Raw genomic sequence first — 25,463 nt, 5'->3', positions numbered from 1 at the left:
TCTGATTTTGCACCTTTTTTGTGTAAAGCGGTAATGTTGGCTGATTTCCAAACTGATGGCAGATGACCTTGAGCAAAAGAGAGGATGAAGAGAATAGAGAGGGTGTGAAAGAGCGGCAGAGCAGGATTTTAGGACCCATGGGTGATGCTGATACCCGTGGGCCGTTTTGAATTACCTGGTGGTAAGTTGTTTTGAATTACGTGATGGTGAGATGTTTTGAATTACGTGGTGGTGAGATGTTTTGAATTACGTGGTGGTGAGGTGTTTTGAATTGTGTGGTGGTGAGTTGTTTTGAATTACGTGGTGGTGAGGTGTTTTGAATTATGTGGGGGTGAGGTGTTTTTAATTACGTGGGGGTGAGGTGTTTTTAATTACGAGGCGGTGAGGTATTTTGAATTTTGTGGTGGTGAGGTGTTTTGAATTACATGGTGGTGAGGTGTTTTTAATTTAGTGGTGGTGAGCTATTTTTAATTACGTGGTATTGAGGTGTTTTTAATTTTGTGGTGGTGAGGTGTTTTTAATTACGTGGTGGTGAGGTGTAATCGTCCCAAACTTCCAGTCTGCACCTACCCCTCCTGTGTGTATGTGCTGAGGGGTTATTTTTGAATTTTTATTTTTTTCAACCTAAATTGATAAAAAATGCAATATCACAAACACCACAAATAAATTAGTACAAAATAATTGTTTGTATTATGATTGGTGTAAATCATGACAACACAGCAACTCAAGTACAGTCACACATACACGAATGGGACAGTGGGGTGGAGGGTGGGTCTATATTGGAAAAAGAGAGTTAGGAAAAGAAAAAAGGGGAGGTTGTGTGAAAAATGTCGATCGGGGAGTTGTGATGGAAGCAGAATAAAAACTAAATTAGATTGGGAAAACACAAGAATATGGTGAGAAAGAAGTCAATATGCTTTGAATATCTCTCCAGTAACATCATATTTGAGTGTTTCTGCATTAAAGTGGAGTTTGAATGTGGAAAAACTTCTCACTTTTATTCCCTCACAATCCTTTTCACTGTATCAATCCTCACTTACCTGCATTGCTCTCTTTGCAGATTTTTGTTGTCCAGTTCAAAGCTTGAGCCAACTGCATTCAAAAGCAAAGGAAGAACAATCAAGCATGCAATAATGTGCTTTGCAAAATATGAACACATAAGTACAGTGGTAGCATGGGGGTAATGCACCCTCCCTCCCCAGGAAGTCACCATGATCTGAAATCGAAATATCGAAACCCGAGCGATTGTGTGGGCCATCGAGTAGAATGGCTGTATCCGATTTGAGCAATTGGTTAGTAGATAACGGCCAGATAGGAATCCGAAGTTTGGGCGGACCTCCCCCTGCCCACCCCTACCCTCTCCCCCGGAGCCCCTATGATCTGAAATCCAAAAATTGAAGCCTGAGTAATTGTGTGGGTTACTGTCTTGTATTAATGTGTCAAGTTTCAGAACAATATCAGCTTGGCGATAAGGGAGGAGCAGAAAAATAGCAAAAATTTAACGGACAGATGGACGGCCGGCCGGACAGACATCCGGACATCACAACCCATTTTATAAGTTCATCTCTTCAAGAATCGAGATGAGATGACCTAAAAATGGTACGTGCTGTTGTTTTGCTTGACACAGGATTTAAAAGGGTAGAGCATAGATAATGCCCATCGGTTGGTATTCATGTCGAGTGAATCCCTCCTGAGGAAATGCCCTACTGAGTGTGGTGAGAAAAGCAGCACCATTGTTGTGATGCCATTGTTGTGACCTCTCTGGTACCAAGCGTATCCTAATAATAAGCGGCACTTCCCACAAACTCAAATGGCTGTTTTAAGTATTTGTCTCGTTAGTGTGGCCATGTGTGTTTGTGACAGTTCCATTTTGAGCCTTTGACCTTGCATAAAAAGAAAAAAAAGAAAAAAAGCCTGTTGTTCAAAGCATGCAATTTCACATGGCTTACCATCCTCTTCACAAATAACATAAAACCATTGCATTATCTCGGCAGGGACTTCAATGCATGCACTTGCTAATGTACCATACATGCATGCAACAATTGCAACATGCATGGGGAGCCCTATTTGACTCACACTTGGAGGCCGGATCTGAAGTCTAACATTTGACTTCTTCGTTTTTGTCAAATCAAATGGAAATGTCCAGACAAGATACCCGAGTGCAATTTTTTTTTGCAGAACCGGTTAGGTTGACCACATTTAAAAAGAAAAAGTATCAGTCTTTTACATTTCCCACCCATTCGGTGTCGGTAAATAAATGTGGGTTCTTACAATTACAACTCAAACCATTCGTTTTTGTCAAATTATAATCACCAGGACAATCTGTGGGAGAATGTCACATGACAGCATGCCTGGTGTTTGCATGAAGGCAGGTGAAAAACTTTGATAGCATGAGGCAAAAGACTCAATTGAACTCTTTGGCCTGAATGCAAATGTGCTACGTCTGGTGGAAGCCGAGCACAGTTCATCACCCATATAACACCTTCCCTACCGTGAAGCATGGTGGTGGCAGCATCATGCTATGGGGATGCTTTTCAGTGGCAGGGGCAGACTTGTAAGCATAGGGGGACAATGAATGGAGCCAAATACAGGCAAATCATTAAGAAGAACCTGCTTCAGAGTGCAAAAGACCTGAGACTGCGATGAAGATTTACGTTCCAACAGGACAATGACCCCAAGTATACAGCCAAAGCAACACTGGAATGGCTTCAGAACAAGAACATGAAAGTCCTTGAGTGGCCCAGCCAAAGCCCATACTTGAATCCCATTGAGAATCCGTGGAAAGACTTGAAGATTGCTGTTCACCGACACTCCCCATTCAACTTGACAGAGGTTGAGCAAATTTAACGTCCAAATCTCACAATCAAATCAAATCAGAGCAAATCTCACAATCTCTCATTGCAAGGAAGAATGGTAGAAACTCCCCAAATCCAAACGTGCTAAGCTAATGCAGAAATAGCCAAAATAGCCACTTGATGCTGTAATCGCTGCCAAAGGTGCTTCTACGAATTATTGATTCAGGGGGTTGAATACTTGTGTAAATTAGAAATTTCTGTACTTCATTTTTAATCATTTTGGAAAAATTTCTGAATGGAATGGCTGAATGGACTCTTCCTGCAACAAACCTCCTTGTGCAATGTGCATATTTCGTGCACGAGTACAGAATGCCTTGGCGTGTAAAAAATATTAGTGAGCTCATTTAAGATGGTTCTTTGTTGAAATCCACACAACATATCCATGAGTTTTAACAATTTAATGTCAGTAATGCACGGTGCAAGATATGCCAGGGCTTGCACCTCAGTTGTTCCGGGCTCCAGGAGCTGTGTCAATGCGGCCACCAACTCCACGAGGACAATCATCTCCCGTGGGTTCCCATCATCTTCTCTGCTGCTCAGGTGTGCCACCACAGAGCGCTGTCACAAGCATATGCAATACATAAGGCCCAATCATGTCTCTCATCCGTAATAAATAAAAAAAATACCCATGGCTGAGAACATTACATTGAGAACATTCAAATGAAGCCCCCGCTTAACAAAGGTGTTTTACATCGCTACAACAAATGTTTTAATTTAGGCCTATTCATCACTTAACAAAGGTCTTCATTTGCTACAACGAAGGAACCGTCACAGTGTTATGGTGTTTGTGCAATGTCACTTCCACATGGAAATGACAAGTTAGATAATTTTCCAATGATTAACCTTTCAATGAGGTGATTAACTTTTCAGAAGGCTTGCAAATACTGTATTGTAATTAGCGTTTCAGAATGAAAAAACAAAACAAAACAAGTACAGATACATTCAAGATACACCGCCCCCATGCCAAATACATCAATAACATATCCTCCAGCACGTGGCATTGCTGTGGCATGCCTAGGGCAGCCAGCGATGCTTCCATGCAGTACATCGAGATGGAATTGGGAGGGAGTGGTGTACAACAAGTACAGATACAAAGTTCACCGCCCCCATGCCAAATAAATAAAGAACATATCCTCCAGCGAGCGGCATCGCTGGGGCGCCTACACCGCTTGGTGATGCCGCCGTGCAGCACATATAGAGACGGTATTGGGAGGGAGAGGTGTTCAATAATTAATTAATTGCATAATTAAAATAAATAAATAATAATAGTAAAATAATTTCTTAATCAATTGGCTAATGGCATACCTAAACCACCAGTGTTTCATCCAAAGCTGTACCTTGAACATCAATGAAATAGGTAATGAATGGAAAAATTAAATAATTAATCAATCCGTGGCCTCGTGGCCTCAGGGTCACAGGTTTCTTATGTTGCGTTGCAATCAATCAATAAATAATTCATTGCATGTTATTGTTTTTTGTCCTGTCTTCTGTTTGGTTTTAATGGTGTATTCATAGCTGCGAGGCTCTATATATGCCACAATTGGATGATTGATGGCACCTTTCGCTTGTGTCTGGAGCTAAGTAACACTGTGCAAGAGGCTTATGTACTAGGGTAATTTCTCTTCGTGTCTTTGACCGCTGTGTGTGCTTGCTGTGAATATCGATTGTAAATGTGTGGTATTAAATAATGTTCTTGTAAATACATGCTTGTGCTCATTGATTGCTGATTGTAAATACATGATTACTTAATTGCTTGGTAAACTGTACTTTCAAACCTGCTCGTTTGTCCGATTCCTTCATAGACTGATATAGTTTTTGGTCTGACAAAGTGTATACGTATTAGATAGACAATATGATTGTACCCCACTGATTCACTCGGCTGGTTGAGCTGACGTCCACCCCATGGTTCGCTCGGCTGTAATAAGTAGACAAGTGGGCGTTGAGGGTGGGGTGCCCCAGTTAGGGTCACACGACATTGATTGAAGGTGTGAGGACCCTGTTGGACATCATTATCGCAATTGGCATCTGCGGTTGCTTAACAACCCATCGGGCCGCGAAGTTATCCACGGCCTAGTGGCCTCAGGGTCGCAGGTTTCTTACCACCTCACCACCATGTAATTTGCATTGTAAGCAAAGTGAACATATTAAAAACTATAATAGTTGAATGACAATTGATTGGTCATATGTGTAGGCTTCTGAATAATGCTGTACGTTGACTTCTCATTGCACAAGGCCTCATTCCAAAGATTCACAATTCCTGTCTGTTTGTACCTGGAACTGTCGGATGTGAAAAGCTGCTCGTTCTGTTACACACACATCGGCAACATCATTCAAGGCTTCTCGACTGAGATCTGCATGGAACACATAAGCTCCACAATGTCCCGTTAACAGGAAAAGTTTAAGTTTAATCCATCAATTTAAATTATTTCATTGACTTTAAAAAGGTTAATTGTGTTGCACTCTTGGTATCACTCACAGCCAAAACTCTGAGCTACATATACCGCTCACCGTGAAAGCTTGGTGCAACATTGGGCAGTGGAGATTTGACTTGTCTTGAAAAGGGCAAAATATCGCTATATTACATTGTGTTAACACTTTAGTGTGGGATATCCTGCTTACAAAATAAAATTTTACATCAACATTATTACCTCCGTAACCGAAGGTGGACGGAGGTTATGTTTTCATCCCTCACTGTCTGTTTGTTTGTCTGTCTGCCTGTAAGCAGGATATCTCAAAAGGTTATGGAAGGATTTGGAAGGATTTGGAAGAAATTTTGGAGAGGCTGGGTGTGTGATAACTATGGATCGATTCGATTTTGGTGAAGATCTGGTAAACATTCCAGTGGTAAACTTCTAGTGGGCGAGTCATTCGTCTGCAGTACCATGGACTATGACTCCCCTCTGTGGGCCGGTTTTAGTGCTAGTCTTTCACCCCACAAGTCTGTTAAATCTAACAGCCCAAACGTACTTGGTATCTCTGAACAGGAGGCTGAAGCACAAGGATACATGGAATTCTGCCTTCCGGAGCATAATAATTCTGCCTTTTTCAAAATAATTCACATGTTAATAAACACCATTTATAATGATAAATCCGCTTTGCAAGACATTCTACGTGTTTGTAATCAACAGCATTACGCAGAAGAGTTGCTTTAAAAGCAGCAATCTTTGAAATAGACTGCTTTTCATCTATCATCTCTGCAAGGGAAAAGTAACTCACATTTTGAATAAAACAACATATTTGGCTATTTGTTTTGGTTATTATATGGACAATGCATGCAGCAAATCAACAATAGAGACAGGATAAATAGGTATTCCAGCCAAAGACAGGCGATTATGGATTACTGAGGGGCTGTAGAAGCATTGCAATGCTGGTCAATACAAGCAAACATTTATTTAATTCATGAAGATCAGAAAAAGACCAACTACATATAAATACATAACATTTATAAAATCAAAACGTGTATGGAATATAAAATGAATTGTATGCAGTCACCAATGGCAGTAAAGAACTGTGGAAGCTTCTCCGAAAAGCGGTGCTGCACTGCTCCAAAGGCTCTCTTAAGGCCTTCGAGGCAAAGTAGGTTGAGAGGCCTGCTTTTGTCTTTCCGTGCAGTTGACTGTGTGCTAGCAGGCACAGACGTGTAATGCCAAAGCATTGTCCTGTTTGGCATCCAACATCATCAACTTAGTTTTGTTTTTATTTTTTAAAGTGGCTTACGTTATACAATGAAAGTAGCAGAATTATTGTTAGCAGGGCAAGGAGGCAATATTTGACACTTTTCTTTTTACACACACAGACATCAGGATCATTTGGGAGGTTTAGTGAAATACACCTCGACCCGCTATTCGTGGGGGATATGTTCCTGGAAAGTGCCGCGAATTGCGAAAATGCGCAAATGTTGAGGAGGAAACCACGAATGGTGAGGCAAAATCCACAAATATTGAAACAAATCCCGCAAATATTGACGATAATCCGTGAATCCCACGAGTGTCCAAAAAAATCCCACGAGTTGAGATGAAAGTTTGCGAATGCATGCCGTGCCATTGTTTCAATGGGGAAAAGGGAGACAGCTAATTGCACTAATATATACTGTGGAGCGTTTTCATTCTGTACAGTAACTCACAAGGATGACATGTTATGCAGATGATGGAATATCAGATGAAGATATTCACAGTGTGAATTGTGGGATATCCCATGAAGCATGCCGCAAAACATTGTTTACGTGTGAAAGGCGAGATATCACATGAAGCTGGTCACAGTGTGAATGACAGGATATCATGTGAAGCTGATCACAGTGTGAATGACAGGATATCATGTGAAGCTGTTCACAGTGTGAATGACAGGATATCATGTGAAGCTGTTCACAATGTGAATGGGAGTATATCACGTGAAGCTGTTCACAGTGTGTTGTTGGCAGTATATCACGTGAAGCTGGTCACAGTGTGAATGGCAGTATATCACGTGAAGCTGTTCACAGTGTGAATGACAGGATATCATGTGAAGCTGATCACAGTGTGAATGACAGGATATCATGTGAAGCTGTTCACAGTGTGAATGACAGGATATCACGTGAAAATGTTCACAGTGTGAATGGCAGGATATCATGTGAAGCTGTTCACAGTGTGAATGACAGGATATCATGTGAAGCTGATCACAGTGTGAATGACAGGATATCATGTGAAGCTGTTCACAGTGTGAATGACAGGATATCACGTGAAAATGTTCACAGTGTGAATGACAGGATATCACGTGAAGCTCTTCACAGTGTGAATGGCAGGATATCATGTGAAGCTGTTCACAGTGTGAATGACAGGATATCATGTGAAGCTGTTTACAGTGTGAATGACAGGATATCATGTGAAAATGTTCACAGTGTGAATGACAGGATATCACGTGAAAATGTTCACAGTGTGAATGACAGGATATCATGTGAAAATGTTCACAGTATGAATGACAGGATATCACGTGAAAATGTTCACAGTGTGAATGACAGGATATCACGTGAAGCTGTTCACAGTGTGAATGACAGGATATCATGTGAAGCTGTTCACAGTGTGAATGACAGGATATCATGTGAAGATGTTCACAGTGTGAATGACAGGATATCACGTGAAGCTGTTCACAGTGTGAATGACAGGATATCACGTGAAGCTGTTCACAGTGTGAATGACAGGATATCATGTGAAGCTGTTTACAGTGTGAATGACAGGATATCATGTGAAGCTGATCACAGTGTGAATGACAGGATATCATGTGAAGCTGTTCACAGTGTGAATGACAGGATATCATGTGAAGCTGTTCACAGTGTGAATGACAGGATATATCACGTGAAGCTGTTCACAGTGTGAATGACAGGCTATCATGTGAAGATGTTCACAGTGTGAATAACAGGATATCATGTGAATATGTTTACAGTGTGAATGACAGGAGATCATGTGAAGCTGTTCACAGTGTGAATGACAGGATATATCACGTGAAGCTGTTCACAGTGTGAATGACAGGATATCATGTGAAGATGTTCACAGTGTGAATGATAGGATATCATGTGAATATGTTCACAGTGTGAATGACAGGATATCATGTGAAGCTGTTCACAGTGTGAATGACAGGATATCATGTGAAGCTGTTCACAGTGTGAATGACAGGATATCATGTGAAGCTGTTCACAGCGTGAATGACAGGATATCATGGGAAGCTGTTCACAGTGTGAATGACAGGATATCATGTGAAGATGGTCACAGTGTGAATGACAGGCTATCACATGAAGCTGTTCACAGTGTGAATGACAGGATATCATGTGAAGATGTTCACAGTGTGAATGACAGGATATCATGTGAAGCTGTTCACAGTGTGAATGACAGGATATCATGTGAAGCTGTTCACAGTGTGAATGACAGGATATCATGTGAAGCTGTTCACAGTGTGAATGACAGGATATCATGTGAAGCTGTTCACAGTGTGAATGACAGGATATCACATGAAGCTGTTCACAGTGTGAATGACAGGATATCACATGAAGCTGTTCATAGTGTGAATGACAGGCTATCACGTGAAGATGGCGACAGTGTGAATGACAGGCTATCACATGAAGCTGTTCATAGTGTGAATGACAGGATATCACATGAAGCTGTTCACAGTGTGAATGACAGGATATCATGTGAAGCTGTTCACAGTGTGAATGACAGGATATCACATGAAGCTGTTCACAGTGTGAATGACAGGATATCACATGAAGCTGTTCACAGTGTGAATGACAGGATATCACATGAAGCTGTTCACAGTGTGAATGACAGGATATCACGTGAAGCTGTTCACAGTGTGAATGACAGGCTATCACATGAAGCTGTTCACAGTGTGAATGACAGGATATCACATGAAGCTGTTCACAGTGTGAATGACAGGATATCATGTGAAGCTGTTCACAGTGTGAATGACAGGATATCACATGAAGCTGTTCACAGTGTGAATGACAGGATATCATGTGAAGCTGTTCACAGTGTGAATGACAGGATATCACATGAAGCTGTTCACAGTGTGAATGACAGGCTATCACATGAAGCTGTTCACAGTGTGAATGACAGGATATCACATGAAGCTGTTCACAGTGTGAATGACAGGATATCATGTGAAGCTGTTCACAGTGTGAATGACAGGATATCACATGAAGCTGTTCACAGTGTGAATGACAGGATATCATGTGAAGATGTTCACAGTGTGAATGACAGGATATCATGTGAAGCTGTTCACAGTGTGAATGACAGGATATCACGTGAAGCTCTTCACAGTGTGAATGACAGGAGATCATGTGAAGCTGTTCACAGTGTGAATGACAGGATATCACGTGAAGCTCTTCACAGTGTGAATGACAGGGTATCATGTGAAGCTGGTCACAGTGTGAATGACAGGATATCATGTGAATATGTTCACAGTATGAATGACAGGATATCATGTGAAGCTGTTCACAGTGTGAATGACAGGATATCATGTGAAGCTGTTCACAGTGTGAATGACAGGATATCACATGAAGCTGGTCACAGTGTGAATGACAGGATATAACATGAAGCTGTTCACAGTGTGAATGACAGGATACATCATGTGAAGCTGCTCACAGTGTGAATGACAGGATATCGTGTGAAGATGTTCACAGTGTGAATGACAGGATATCACGTGAAGCTGTTCACAGTGTGAATGACAGGAGATGATGTGAAGCTGGTCACAGTGTGAATGACAGGATATCATGTGAAGCTGTTCAGTGTGAATGACAGATCATGTGAGGCTCTTCAGAGTGTGAATGACAGGAGATCATGTGAAGCTCTTCACAGTGTGAATGACAGGAGATCACATGAAGCTGTTCACAGTGTGAATGGCAGGATATCATGTGAAGCTGTTCACAGTGTGAATGGCAGGATATCATGTGAAGCTGTTCACAGTGTGAATGACAGGATATCATGTGAAAATGTTCACAGTGTGAATGACAGGATATCACGTGAAGATGTTCACAGTGTGAATGACAGGAGATCATGTGAAGATGTTCACAGTGTGAATGACATGAGATCATGTGAAGATGTTCACAGTGTGAATGACAGGATATCATGTGAAGCTGTTCACAGTGTGAATGACAGGATATCACATGAAGCTGTTCACAGTGTGACTGACAGGATATCACGTGTAGCTGTTCACAGTGTGAATGACAGGTTATATCACGTGAAGCTGTTCACAGTGTGAATGACAGGTTATATCACGTGAAGCTGTTCACAGTGTGAATGACAGGATATCACGTGAAGCTGTTCACAGTGTGAATGACGGGATATCACATGGAGCTGTTCACAGTGTGAATGACAGTATATCACGTGAAGCTGTTCACAGTGTGAATGACGGGATATCACGTGAAGCTGGTCACAGTGTGAATGACAGGATACATCATGTGAAGCTGCTCACAGTGTGAATGACAGGATATCATGTTAAGATGTTCACAGTGTGAATGACAGGATATCACGTGAAGCTGTTCACAGTGTGAATGACAGGATATCATGTGAAGCTGCTCACAGTGTGAATGACAGGATATCATGTGAAGCTGTTCACAGTGTGAATGACAGGATATCACATGAAGCTGTTCACAGTGTGAATGACAGGATATCATGTTAAGATGTTCACAGTGTGAATGATAGGATATCATGTGAAGCTGCTCACAGTGTGAATGACAGGATATCATGTGAAGCTGTTCACAGTGTGAATGACAGGATATCATGTGAAGCTGTTCACAGTGTGAATGACAGGATATCATGTGAAGCTGTTCACAGTGTGAATGACAGGATATCATGTGAAGCTACTCACAGTGTGAATGACAGGATATCATGTGAAGCTGTTCACAGTGTGAATGACAGGATATCACATGAAGCTGTTCACAGTGTGAATGACAGGATATCAAGTGAAGCTGTTCACAGTGTGAATGACAGGAGATGATGTGAAGCTGGTCACAGTGTGAATGACAGGATATCATGTGAAGCTGTTCAGTGTGAATGACAGATCATGTGAGGCTCTTCAGAGTGTGAATGACAGGAGATCATGTGAAGCTCTTCACAGTGTGAATGACAGGAGATCATGTGAAGCTCTTCACAGTGTGAATGACAGGAGATCATGTGAAGCTCTTCACAGTGTGAATGACAGGAGATCATGTGAAGCTCTTCACAGTGTGAATGACAGGATATCACGTGAAGATGTTCACAGTGTGAATGACAGGGGATCATGTGAAGATGTTCACAGTGTGAATGACAGGAGATCATGTGAAGATGTTCACAGTGTGAATGACAGGCTATCATGTGAAGCTGTTCAGTGTGAATGACAGGATATCACGTGAAGATGTTCACAGTGTGAATGACAGGAGATCATGTGAAGCTCTTCACAGTGTGAATGACAGGAGATCATGTGAAGCTCTTCACAGTGTGAATGATAGGAGATCATGTGAAGCTCTTCAGTGTGAATGACAGGATATCACACGAAGATGTTCACAGTGTGAATGACAGGAGATCATGTGAATATGTTCACAGTGTGAATGACAGGATATCACGTGAAGATGTTCACAGTGTGAATGACAGGAGATCATGTGAAGCTGTTCAGTGTGAATGACAGGAGATCAAGTGAAGCTGTTCATTGTGAATGGCAGAAGATCATGTGAAGCTGTTCAGTGTGAATGACAGGAGATCATGTGAAGCTCTTCACAGTGTGAATGACAGAAGATCATGTGAAGCTGTTCAGTGTGAATGACAGGAGATCATGTGAAGCTCTTCACAGTGTGAATGACGGGATATCGCGCAAAAGCTGTGAAAACACAAAGCATAGCACCGCGAATGAAGAAGCAGAGCATGCTCGCTGCTCATGGAAGATGTTTTTGCATATGTCCAAGTGCTTTGTGCGTGGCTGGTGAAAGATGGGTTTTTATGCCTCCGCCGACAAAGTCGCTGGAAGCATTATGTTTTCAGGTTGTCCGTCATTCCGTCTGTTTGTACAGGCTAAACCTCATTTTTGTCAGCAACCATATGTTCGATTGAGACAAAACTTTCAGGGTAGGAGTGACACCCATGCAGAATGTTTTCATGACAATTGGGAAGTCATAGGTCACGTGGTATGGCAGCCATCTTGGTTTAAAAGCAAATAATTAAAAAACTATTTCTCAGAAACCGTTGAATGGAAAAATTTGAAACTTGGCACATTGTCAAGTACTCCCAATGGGGAACAAAAGCATGATAATGATGACATAATAGGTGAAGTGGTATACCAGCCAAAAATGTTTCAATCAAATTGCATTTCCTAAAAATATGAAATTGCATGCACATGATCTATGACCCATTTCTATTGAAATATTAAATTTATGACATCATAGGTCACATGGTTTGGCAGCCATATTGGATTGAAGGAAAATATTAAATAATTAGATCTCTGCAACCGCTCACCCTATCAATGCAAATTTTACAAATATCATCTAACAGCACTGTTGCATATAGTTTGAAAATGATGTCATAGGTCACGTGGTTTGGCAGCCATTTTGGATAGAAAAACGAACCTTATCCGATCAACACAAAACTTCACAAACGTGATCCCCAACCTATACATATGCACAGTGATGGCATCTACCCGTTGTGGGACTAGGCGGCGGCATATTGGTGACACAGTCGCATTGTTCTAATTATAAATGTGTCATGTTCGGAGCTCATGAAAAAAAAATTGCGCCCGCGAAAAACCACGACTACACTGGACATAGGGCCACGAATAGAGAAGCAGGTTGCAATTTATCAACCACGAATACCAAGAATAGCGGGGTCCGATTGTATTAATACACACACACACACACACACACACACACACACACACACACACACACACACACACACACACACACACACACACACACACACACACACACACACACACACACACACACACATCCCATAACCTCATTGTACCTAGCAGCTGAGCAAATGAATGTGAACAGTTTGGCCACATTCTGTCCATCAGGCCCGTCCACCTGGCCAGTCTCCTCAGCCTGTTGAAGTTTGTGCAGCGCTGTGATGACTACATGACGCTGGAGGGCAGCATAACCTTGCAATTGAACAAGGCCTGGGCCAACCTCATCATTGATCTCACTGAAAAAGAAACAGGCTAAATTTTTTTTTTTTTTTTGTATACAAGATCGAGGCTCGTGAAAGAGCGAACATTAATCACACAAAGACAAACTGACACATAAAACAAATAACATCGGGAGCGGTAGACAAGATGGGGAGAGAGGGGGAAGGACACAAACACAACATTTGAGAGCAGGGACCGAGAGACATGGAGACATCGAGAGATCTGTGGGAGGGAGAGGGCTTTGGGTGGGGAGGCATGGGAAGGGGGGGGGGGGGGTGGGAGAGGTATAAAACATATGGACACTGCCAGGACTTCCAGGAAAGAAGTTGGAATTTCAAACAAGGTGGATCTGGGGTGAATTAGTGGGGGTAGAAAAGATCAAGGTTTTGGATGGGGGAAGATAAGAGACGGTGGTGAACAGCTGTTTTAAAGACCTGGAGGGAGGAGTGGGATTGAAGGGAGTGTGGGAGTTTGTTCCAGAGGCGGGAGAAAAGAGGAATGAAAGAGTGAAGGTGAGCAGAGAGCCGAGATTTCGGCAGTTTAACCATCAGAGGGTTGCTGGCAGATCTTGTGCGACCTGTAAGAATATTTGGGGGACAGAGCACAGAGAGAGCTGGGGGAGCAAGGCCGGAGAGGAGTCGGTAGAAGACAGAAAGACCACCTACCTGCCTGCGGTGAGTGAGTGAAAGGCCCTCAGAGATAGCTTCATCGCGGGACATTCCAATGATTCTGAAAGCTTTGGTTTCAACAGCGTGAAGCCGAGCTAGGTGTGAGGCAGGAGCACCAGCCCATAGGGGAGAACAGTATTCCATTGAGCTGCGGATGAAAGCCTTGTATGTGGTGAGGAGCTCAGGTGTGCCTAGGAAGGACTTCACACGACGGAGGATGCCCAGTCGGCGACTGGCTTTGGAGGCCAGCTTGGAAATGTGGTTTTCCCAAGAAAGATCATGGCAGATAGTGAGACCCAAAAGCTTGAGCGACAGAACTTCTTGGAGAGGATTGTTGAGAAAGTAGATGGGAGGGTTGTCCAGTCGATCTTTTCGGAGAGACATAGTAAGAGTGTGAGATTTGTCAGGATTGAAAGACATGTTCCACTTGTTTGACCAGTCTGTGATTTTGTCCAGGTCTTCAGAGAGTGAGGAGGCTGCAGACTGCCGATCTGAGGGAAGAGGAATGGAGCGGCAGAGAGTGGAGTCATCAGCAAAGAGATAGAGAGGATTTTCCAGAGAGTCCAGAGATCATTGATAAAGACAAGAGAAACATGCAGAGAAACATACAGGATATGGCAATTGAATGCCATATCCTGTATGTTTCTCTGCAGAAGGAACATCTGGGTTGTATAATCGCACCCTCAGTCATTTTGGGTTAAACTTTAGATCTACTTGGCTACGTTATGGGGTACATTATATGCAAGAGGTAAAAACACCATCTCTCCTGTAGAAACAATGAATGAAGAGAAAACCTCACTATTGACAATATAACTCATTTTGATAATATACCGTACACATTTTGTAATTTTTCAAAAGTTGAAAATACAACAGTATGCAAACATAGCTATGAGCCCAGAGGGTAGACAGGCCAAGCTCACCTTAAAAGTGCTTTAAGAAGCGAGCCGATGCAGGTGAGCGAGAGAAGACTGCGTGGCGACTTGGCTGCATTCTTCCCTTTAGCCACCTTTTCTTTTAATAGCTCTGCCAACTGCTGGTACCTTTTGAAGAGTCCCAAGACTTGCTCAGACTGTTGGATGCTGTCATTGGACAATAATTAACTTCTTAACAACATAAGACGTTTCATCAACTTGTCTTAAGCATTCACATGGCCCAAAAAGTTTAACAAATGTACTACGATGGCTCAATGGCTGTATAAAATACAAATACTTGTATGCAATGCAATTGGGGCCATAACAAGAAGAAAAAAAACTCAAAGGGGTAAAAGAGAGGAGAGAGAGGAAAACTAGAAGAGGAAGAGAAAGAGGAACGAGAAAGAGGAAGAGAAAGAGGAAGAGAAAGAGGAGGTGAGAGGAAGTGAGAGGAAGAGAAAGAGGAAGAGAAAGAGGAAGTGAGAGGAAGAGAAAGAGGAAGAGGAAGTGAGAGGAAGTGAGAGGAAGAGAAAGAGGAAGAGAAAGAGGAAGAGAAAGAGGAAGTGAGAGGAAGAGAAAGAGGAAGAGAAATAGGAAGAGAAAGAGGAAGAGAAAGAGGAAGTGAGAGGAAGTGAGAGGAAGTGAGAGGAAGAGAAAGAGGAAGAGAAAGAGGAAGGGAAAGAGAAATGCTCGGGCAAAAGATAAAATCTGTCCTGTGATTGCCTCAGTGCGTCACTCGCCCTGACAGAGATTTAAATCGATACGGTAATGCGACGTTGGGTGCGGGACCCAACCGGAAATCTCTGTGGTGTGGGGCCGACGTGGTCGCTAAGCGACTCACCAGATCCGAACCGGGCAACCAGCTCGGACTGTGTGACAGTTGCTATTATTTCCTCCCACAATGTATTGCATTGCATCAGAAGAGTATTCTGCCAGGATTCAATCCCTTCCACTCTTTTTATGAATGAGTACATGCTGTGATATTTACCTTATATCAGGGCCTGTGAAGTTGTACTCCAAAAGCACCTCATAGGCTCCCAACACCAAAACAGCGTATATATTGTTCTTCACACCAATACTGTTGGACAGTGAGAAGTCTGCAGACTTATCCTGCAATTGTCAGCACATGACAGGAAATGCATCAAGCTTTTTTGTCACGAGGAGAGTGTGATGGAATGCTGTTTAATGTGCCGTGGCATCTTGTTGTGCCTTGTATTGCAGTGCAGAAGAGTAAGTTATTTCAGACACACCTCAAGATAGGATGATAGGATGATGATGATGACCACAGTCCATGATCTTTGAAATTACACCTCCCAAACAGCCCAATCCATACCAGCTCAAAGTCCTCGAGTTCACTCTTGAGCATGCGAACGCTGATAGAATCCAGGAGCTCCTGTAGTTCGAGCAGCACGTTATCACCTTCTCCTGTGTCATCCTCGCCATCCCCATCCTCAAACCACCCTTCTCCTTGGGCCTGTCTCCGCACTTCTTTCCACTTCCTCACACATGCCTGTACACAACTTAGTAGATGTGCCTGAATGGTAGGAGAGTGCACAGGTCAGTTACGTAATGAGGAAACAGCACAGTATGTCGAGAATATTATAATTTGGTAGATTTTTATTTGAACAATACCTTATCTTACCCAAAAGAAGAGACCTTTTTGATTAAAGTCTGACCAGGAGGAATGAGATTTTGTCTGAGAGGAGTAATGAGAATGAGATCCATGTCCTACCAGTGGTTCCTGTAAAAACACCTGCTCCCCCTGTCTTGTTATGCATCCCTCGAGGCACAGTGGAGGCAATATATCCTGTCTTGTCTCGAAATGCCGTCGCAACTGTGCCAACAACAAAATAAACAATCGAGTATTACTTTTTGCTGAAGTGCAATGGTTTTGAAAGAAAATAGTGCGTTTATCAAAATGTATTGCACTCTTCTACATCACCTGTTGTAACAGCATCTGCAGAATGGGAGAAGCAAGCTGCGAATTCTTTTTCAAGACATCATAAAGGCCCTAAGGAAGAACCAATAAATGAAAAACGACAGAAAACAAGCCACAAAGTGAGAAATTTTCCAGATTCTCATTCCCAAAATGATTCTGAAGACGAGTACAGTTCTGGACAAGTAACTAGGACACAGCTGAATTGTTATCAAAGCCGGCTGAAGGTAACAAACAGTATAATAATGCAATTTTAGGCTTCTGGAAAGTAGCTAGATCAAAGAATACAGGGTGAATCAGAATAAAGTATAAACACCATTAAGTGCTGTTTTTCATAGATGTCATGATTAATTTGTATGAAGATTTCTGCATAATATAGTTAAGGCAAGCACTTAACATTCCTCTTTTTTGCAGGCAAACCCCTGACTGATCGACATGGAAAATAATCAACTCACATTTGAGCAGACGAAAAACATCTCAAAGTGTTTACACATTATTCTGATTCACCCTGTATTTCCATGGCCACCTACGTGGTATTGTTGATAAAAGTCCACCTACGTGGTCAAATGACCTTCATGAAGTGGGTAATGTGTTTGTACCCAAGTCTGGTATGCATGTGATGCCACACACACGAGATGGTTTACTCAATGCACTGTAGAGCAAATTGGATTGGGAACTAAAAAGCTGCATATGAAAAGGTGCTACCTCAAACCCCTGGTAATTAAATAAATTGAAATAAGTGGTATCAAGTAATGATTTATAAAAGCAGAATTTATTAAATTTTATATGAAATGATAGCGTCTGCCACCTTTCTGAAATTAGCATTTATGAATGCATTTGGTACCTCGTAAAGGAGCAAACGTACATCCGCTTGTTGTGCAAGGCATCGCCGCAGACTGCTTAGTATCTCCAGGCACAATGCCTCGTTAGCTGCTGGATTTAACTTTGCGTGCATTGCTCCCTGCAGCTGATATCATATGTCACACGTCAGATGTGCCAAACATACCAAGCATCATGGAACTGAACAGTGGAAAGATTATAAAGGTAATAAAACAGTCCATGTTAAAGAAAGCCTTGCCTTGGAGGTTTCAAATCATCATTGGGGATAACAAAAGACAATCTTAAACCTTTTTTTTTTTTTTTTTCCACAAACCTGCCATTGTGAGGTATTCTTTAAAAATTCGAACACAACAACAACAGGCATTTTAAAGCCATTTTCCCTGCAAGAGCGGGGGTTAGCCTTGCGGTCCCCATGACAATCTTCTCCATTTTGCCCTATTTTCTGCATCTCTCCTTGTTAACCCCCTTGCCCACATTTCTTCTTCCACCATCTTTAGCCAAGTCTTTCTCGGTCTTCCCCGTCCTCTACTTCCTTCTACATTCATTTCCATCACTCTTCTCAACCAGTCACTTTCATCCTTCCTCAACACAAGACCAAACCATCTCAACCTGTCGTCTCAATTAACCCGGCCATCTACTTTAAAACTTATTGAAAACCCTGAATACCTGATCAAAATGATAAGATGTTAACTTACCTGGGTGTCTGTGATTATTTGGCTGGCAGGCTGGCTGCATGGCACACTGCCTTGAACCTTAAAGTTTTTCAACAAGAGCAGGAATCCCGTTGCTGAGGATTTTCGTGCCTCAAGCTCCCTGCAGAAGATTGAGGCCACATGTGGTGAAGAAGGTTGGGATAAAAATGCTACGACCAATATATTTGATGGGCTAATCAAAGCAGCCTCAAAACGATGTACAGATATCTCAGAACTTGCAAAAAATAGTTATATCATAAGATCTGTCGAGGTGAAAACAATATTTAAAGTTCAAATAGAAGTACAAAGTCAGTTAAATGAACAGAAAACGATAACATAAAAAAAAAAAAAAATCCAAAGAATCCAGATTTAGTTCTTGCAAGGCATTCCAAATTGCAATATCCAAACCACATGTCTGATGTCATCCGTACAATGATCAGCGGTCAAATGAACAATTTTTCTGGTGGTCAAACTTACAATTAAATATATGGCAGCATTCTAACCCCACCAAAAAAAAAACAAGAAAATAAAAAAAAACCTTCCCATCATGGCATCTCCACCTGCCAACAGGGTCATCTAATTATTACCCTGAGCACATGTGTAAAATGTGTTGGATAAATGGAGGTCAGAGATGGGTGATCTCAGATCACAACACAGACATTTAAAAAGAACATGCACACCCGGGATGACCACACTTAGGGCACTCGCAGTTACCGACTTCAAACACCACAAAGACACGACATCACTAACATACAAACAGTACTTTTGTTTTTTGTGTACAAGATTGAGGCTCGAGTCAGAGCTAGCATTAATCAAAAAAAACAACTAACGGACACATAAAACAAATAATAAAGGGATTGGGAGTCAAGATGGGGAGAGAGAGAGAGGGGAGCACACAAGTACAACAGTAGAGAACAGGGACATCGGGAGATCTGTGGGAGGCAGAGGGCTGGTAGGGGCGCATGGGAAGGGGGGGGGGGGGGGGAGGTGGGGAGGGAAGGTATAAAACACATGGACACTGCTAGGACTTCCAGGAAAGAAGTTGGTATTTCAAAAAAGTGGATCTGGGGTGGAACGGGGGTAGAAAAGATCAAGGTTTTGGATGGGGGAAGATAAGAGATGGTGGTGAACAGCTGTTTTAAAGACCTGGAGGGAGGAGTGGGATTGAAGCGAGGGTGGGAGATTGTTCCAAAGGTGGGAGAAAAGAGGAATGAAAGAGTGAAGGTGAGCAGAGAGTCTTGATTTTGGCAGTTTCACCAGAAGAGGGTTGCTGACAGATCTTGTGCGACCTGTAGGAATATTTGGGGGACAGAGCACAGACAGAGCTGCGGGAGCTAGGCCAGAGAGAAGTCGATAGAAGACAGAAAGGCCACCTACCTGCCTGCGGTGAGTGAGAGAAAGGCCCTCAGAGTTAAAGACCCTCCCCCATAATGAGCGCAGATTTAGATGCGGTCAATACACCTTTGTTAGGTATCAGATATGCAGCTTGTGGCTAAGTTTCATCAAAATAGTGTGTGTAGTTTCAGAGAAGAGAGCAAATACCTATTTTGGAGGGTCAACCACCCCTCCCCCAGCTAACCCCCAGCTAAAAATCAAAGACCAATTAGACATGAGAGGTGCACAGTTCCTTGCAACGGCAAATGCCAACCCCAATCACCCATGCCAAAGACACTACAATGACATCCTTCGTAATATCCCCACATTAAACAATGGAATCTACAAAAAACACATCCACATCACCATAAGCGTAATAAAGAACCTGGGCCCAAACAGTACCTTGGGCACAAAACCCCCACCCACCGATGACACAGAGAAACTACTCCCCAGGTCTGATAGTATTCACCTTTCACGCCTTCACTGTGGATACCACACACAACTTTTACATTCCAACAAACATAGACTCGACAACACCATTGACACCTGCAAACACTGCCAGGCCGCTCCACACAATAAAACACATCATGGAAGACTGCGCAGTCCTGGCTTCATGTAGGCAAGAGCACAATATCTTGGATGTGAGGGAACTCTAGGTCGCTCCTGTGAGATTGATCAGATATCTCCATGCTGCTGGTCTGTTGAACCATAGGCCATCAGCCAGACCCCCAAAATAGGGTCCATTGGTACCAAAATGAGGGAGTAAGCCTAATATTGATTTTTGGATAGGTCTTTACCCCTAGAATATGAAAATATGTGAGAGCAAATTCAACCATGTAGCTAAATGGGTGTTATCACCTCATTTTCAAAATGGCCGCCAAAATGCATGTTTTTCTATTAAAAACACCATGTTTCATATTCTTGTAGGAATTTGTAACAAATAGCATTGTGTTTTGAGATGTTTAAGACTTTACAACTCTCTTAAAGTATGAAATACATCATCTGAACTTTAATCCAAGAAGAAAGAATCCAATATGGTGCCCAATTTCACAAAATGGCTGCCATCATAGCAACAACTTTATGCACAAAATATGCACGAAAATAACTGGCATTCAGTAGATTTGCAAGTATACACATGGAAAAAAGTATCGCACCACCACGTATTTTCGACATAGTGGAAATGTATCAATGAATTTTTGCACCTTTTCGTTGCGGTGTAGGGTAATCTTGTGCAACATTTTGTCCAGATGTTGGAACGCAATGAAGAGAACAAAATTGGGTGACACATTCCTGTTTAATGTGATTGTAACAAGGCCATTCGCAAAAGGGCGTTTTTGGTCCAAAATCATGCTTGACAAAAGTTTCAGTGTAAACCAATAATGCAACATGTTACAGGGGCCAAAAACTAAAGTTTGGCGCCAAATCAATAGATGACCATCAATAGCCTCTGTAAGCACCGCCACAGTCAATATCGAGTGTAACCACCATTAGCTTGGATCACTGCCACAACATGTCTTCTCATTGATTGAACGAGACGTTGAATCTGGCGCTGTGGCAGTCTGTTCCATTCTTCATGCAAAGCCTGCTCAAGTTCATGCAAGTTCTGTACAGGAGGTTCCCTCCGACGTACTCGGATACCCAGAAAAATCCCATACATGCTCGATTGGGTTAAGATCTGGGCTTCTTGCTGGCCATGGTAGTGTGGTGACTGCTTCTTGCTGAAGGAAATCAATAACTGCACGGGCTCTATGGGGTCTGGCGTTGTCGTCCATGAAGATAGGCCTGGTTAGCAATGGGTGATCGTCAAAATGAGGAACAACAATTCTGTTCAAGATTTCTTCTCGATACCGTTCACCATTAAGATTGCCTCTAACTGTCACAAGCTCCAACTTAGTCATGGGACAGACATCCCCATATCATTATGGAGCCTCCACCAAACGGAACCTGCTCCATAATGTGTCTTTGAGCACGTGCTCTTCCATCAGTATGGAATAACAGAAAGCGACTTTCGTCAGACCAATGCACTTTCCTCCAGTTGGCTAAGTTCCATCGTCTCCGTGCTCGACACCACTCCAACCGAGCTTGATTGTGCTGTCTTGTAAGCAGTGGACGTCTGATAGGTCTCCGAGCGTAATACCCAGCAGAATGCAGGCGATTCCGAAGAGTCTTCAGCGAGAATCGTCGATTAGGTAACCACGCTCTCTTAAGGGCATTGCTTGTTGCAAACGGACGAAGTCTAACCAGTCTGGAAAGAGCTCTATCCTCTCTTTGGGTGGTACAGCGAGGTCTTCCTGTACGAGGCCTGTCCTTCACATCATTTGTTTGTTGATACTTTCTTATCAAACGACTAATACTGGTATGGTGATGTCCCAATTGGTTAGCAATCTGTCTCATGGAATTGCCAGCAGTCCACATACCAATGGCCTGCCATCTTTCAGCTGTTGTTAGCTGCGGAGGTCCCATTTTGACATGCTGTTTGAGATGAAGTTTCAACACAACTTTATCTTTCAATTTTACCGGTGGAATGACTTCTCCCTATACCTATACCTGTGTTTAGAGCATGCTGAAGCTAACAGTTGAATATATAGCCACAATGTTAGTTGAAGAGCGACTGACCCTCATTGGAGCTGTAGAGAGATGCGAGTCTTGGAGTCTTAGCCTATACTGAGTTTTGGTCTAGTTCACCTCAGTTCACATTTCTTTGTGTATTGTGCATGAGGTTTGAGCAAGCATTCAACAATTGCTTAGTAATCCTCATCGTCCTCATCCTCATCTTCATCTGTATCTGGTTGGTTGATATCATCATCTGAAGGTCGATTATTGCAGTCCTTCAGCTTACACATATCGGTGCACATGAGTCCATTTACCAAGCATACGCAGCGTGGTAGCTCACACTTTCACGTACACTTGCAAGCGAGAAGATCCAACATAGCGTCAGGTGCGGGCTGACCATCCATCCAGTCAACTCTAAGTTCATCTTTCCCTTCAACCTTTACAGTCTTCCATCCCTTTCCAACAGGACTTGGGACTTTGGGATCCTTCTCCAAGCATCTTCTCCATATTGCAGCTTGATAGTTTGCCCTCTGTGCGTGTTTGACAAGGCAGTCCCTGCATGGTGGAAGCTGATAACTCTCCATCTCGCCTTTCTTTGCACAGAACAGATGATATCTGAGAGTATTCACCTCGGTGGATAGAGTCTTGGGTGCATAGATGCGGCATGTGAAGGCCTCTAACTGGTCCATGAGCTCTGGAAAGAGATTCCAATCTTGACCTACTTGGAGGAACATCTCTGTTACATCTCTGTCAGTGGTTAGAAGTGTCAGGGAACTTGATTTCCCTTTACCAGCAAAAGCACTCGTCGTGTCGCATCCTGTGTATGCATGCATTCCAAGCAGAGCTCTGCATGTACTTATTCCAAGTGACCCAGCAACTTTCCTCACATCAACTACTCTTCGTCTGGTCTTAGAATGGAACTTCTGGAATAACGGTGCTCCAAACTTGTCATGGAAAGCAACACACATGATGAAAACATGTGTCCTCTGAAGAGATTACTACAGCTGGGAAGCCCTCCTTAGCAGCATGGGCAGCATGGAAGAGAAGCCTTCCATCTGCTTCTTCTTGTTGGCATTGGAGCTCTGGAAACACCTCATGGCCTTCGGAGGTTATCTTGTGGCACTTGTCACCGACGGTTGCGTAAAGGGTTTTCCCTTTGAGCTTGTCTCTGCACTTGTCTGTTTGCCATTCATGTACGATGAATGAGATAAGACGGGTTTTGTTGCTTATTCGTGTTAGGATGCTTCTCCACTGCCTCATTTTCTGACTACTTGTTATGTCTTTCACCTCGAATCCAGTCTCTTCACCCCGTAGTGATCGTTCGCTATTCTTGATTGAGTTCTCTACGTACACGTCAAAGACGACATCTATCCGGTTGCTCTTTCTTCCATCGTTTAGTGCCATTGCCAGGATTGTGGTTGCTACTTCTCCGTAAGTACTTTGGTCTCCTCTTATCCTCTGGACTAGGCTCATTCCGTCTATTATTGTAGCAGAATTATCTGGAATTTCATCAACGGCTGAATCCGATACGTTCTTCTGCAAGCTGTGTGCTAGTTTCGCCTTGTCAGTCTTCCGCAACAGGCCATCGGGTGTACAAAGGGACCATGGTCAGGACCAAGTGGATGGGTGAGGACATCTTCCATATGCAGGTTGCGTCCTTGTGCCACCACTATGATGCGACCAAACAGCGACCTGTCAGCTTTGAGGATAACCTCTTTTCCACTTGCTTTAACCACCTGTTTCTTGTTCATGTCTTTGAATGTTTTAAGCCTCTGGGTTTTGAAGGGGTCGTGGAACTTCTTCTCAGGTGGGTCTTGTTCCAACCGCTCCTTTACGAATGAGTTGTATGCCTTCTCGCCGATTTCTTTTGCCCTCTTTAGATCACTGGCGACTTCTTTGGTGGCAACTTTTGCAGTGGAGATACTTTGAATCTCCCGTTCCTCCGCAAATGGGTTGGTCCATCCTTGGATAAGATTTACAACATTTCTGACAGCTTCTTCATCTTTCTGCATTCTTGGTTCCTGTAGATCAGCATGGTGAAGGTGGGATTTGGTACCCTTTGTCATCTTACGCAGGTTTCTAAGGAATGCACTTCTGTATTCTGCGGTAATGTAATACCTCTTGATGGCTCCGGCTTTCAGGCTGAACCGCGCTGTGCCTCCAGCAGTTTGCGTATCCTTGTTCACTGTAACTTCAATGGTCTGGTCAACTGGTATTTTTCCAAAGGGATTATCACCAGACAACTGTACAGAAAAGTGCCCCTCCTTGAAAGCCTCATATACATCTGGATTTGTTTCTGGAAGATTCGTCATCTGAGCAAAGTATGCAGACAAATACCTCGCATAGTTGACCTTGTCGTATGCGAAACACCATGGGATCATAGCTCTTATTGCACCGAGGTGTAAATCCCAGTTTCCTTCACGAGATGCACGAAGTAGACCAAAAAGGACCTCTTCTACCATGTCAATGTAGGACATCCAGTACCCTGACAGCTGTCCATTGTTGTGACGAAGATGATCAAGGAATTCTGCCCATAGCTGCATCAACTCTGTAAACCGTGGACTCTGAAGTAGGCTGTCGAATACCTGTTGGTTTAAATCATCAGTCATCTTGTTGACCTCTTCTAAGACTGCCTCGATTGTAGGACTCTGCTGCTGTAGATGATCATCTATCCATTGTGTAAACTCTGCCCATACCAGTCGCATCAGAGCTTCATAGATACATTTGTGGGTTCTAACAGCACGATTGTATTGTTTTCCATCAAGGACTCCGTTGAGCGAACCCTCAGCTACTATCCCAGATTCGATGCACACCTCTTTCAATCCAGCATCACTGAATCTCTTTCCAATTATTCCAAGAAAGTTCATGATGGTATGGAATGTTCCCATTCTCAAGAGGATATTGCAGAAGCGATCTTTGTGTTTCCAGGCTATTTCAGCAGCTTTTGCATACAGCGCTTGATCCATGACAACTACAATTGTCTCTAGCGAAAGATTCTGCCTGATGTGCTC

At 42.8% G+C, this 25,463-nt stretch overlaps 1 protein-coding gene across 2 annotated transcripts in view; it reads right to left on the bottom strand.

The window, feature by feature from the left end:
- FANCI (FA complementation group I) overlaps positions 1 to 25,463 on the bottom strand; it is a 129,749-nt gene that overhangs the window by 2,873 nt on the left and 101,413 nt on the right. For both annotated transcript variants that reach the window (XM_078771854.1, XM_078771855.1), the window contains exons 17-28: positions 18,529 to 18,646; positions 17,838 to 17,960; positions 17,000 to 17,068; positions 16,790 to 16,891; positions 16,391 to 16,591; positions 16,046 to 16,167; positions 15,067 to 15,225; positions 13,316 to 13,495; positions 6,348 to 6,514; positions 5,127 to 5,206; positions 3,297 to 3,413; positions 1,041 to 1,092 (exon numbers count right to left, since the gene is read on the bottom strand). In XM_078771854.1, the coding sequence (XP_078627980.1) occupies positions 1,041 to 1,092; positions 3,297 to 3,413; positions 5,127 to 5,206; positions 6,348 to 6,514; positions 13,316 to 13,495; positions 15,067 to 15,225; positions 16,046 to 16,167; positions 16,391 to 16,591; positions 16,790 to 16,891; positions 17,000 to 17,068; positions 17,838 to 17,960; positions 18,529 to 18,646 (1,490 nt within the window). The remainder of the gene's footprint in view (positions 1 to 1,040; positions 1,093 to 3,296; positions 3,414 to 5,126; positions 5,207 to 6,347; positions 6,515 to 13,315; positions 13,496 to 15,066; positions 15,226 to 16,045; positions 16,168 to 16,390; positions 16,592 to 16,789; positions 16,892 to 16,999; positions 17,069 to 17,837; positions 17,961 to 18,528; positions 18,647 to 25,463) is intronic.

The sequence above is a fragment of the Myxine glutinosa genome, chromosome 2, assembly GCF_964187855.1.
Source record: "Myxine glutinosa chromosome 2, kmMyxGlut1.1, whole genome shotgun sequence".
NCBI classification, from domain to species: domain Eukaryota; kingdom Metazoa; phylum Chordata; class Myxini; order Myxiniformes; family Myxinidae; genus Myxine; species Myxine glutinosa.
The sequence above is the reverse complement of the archived record's forward strand: the minus strand, read 5'-3'. Positions and strand labels throughout refer to the sequence as shown.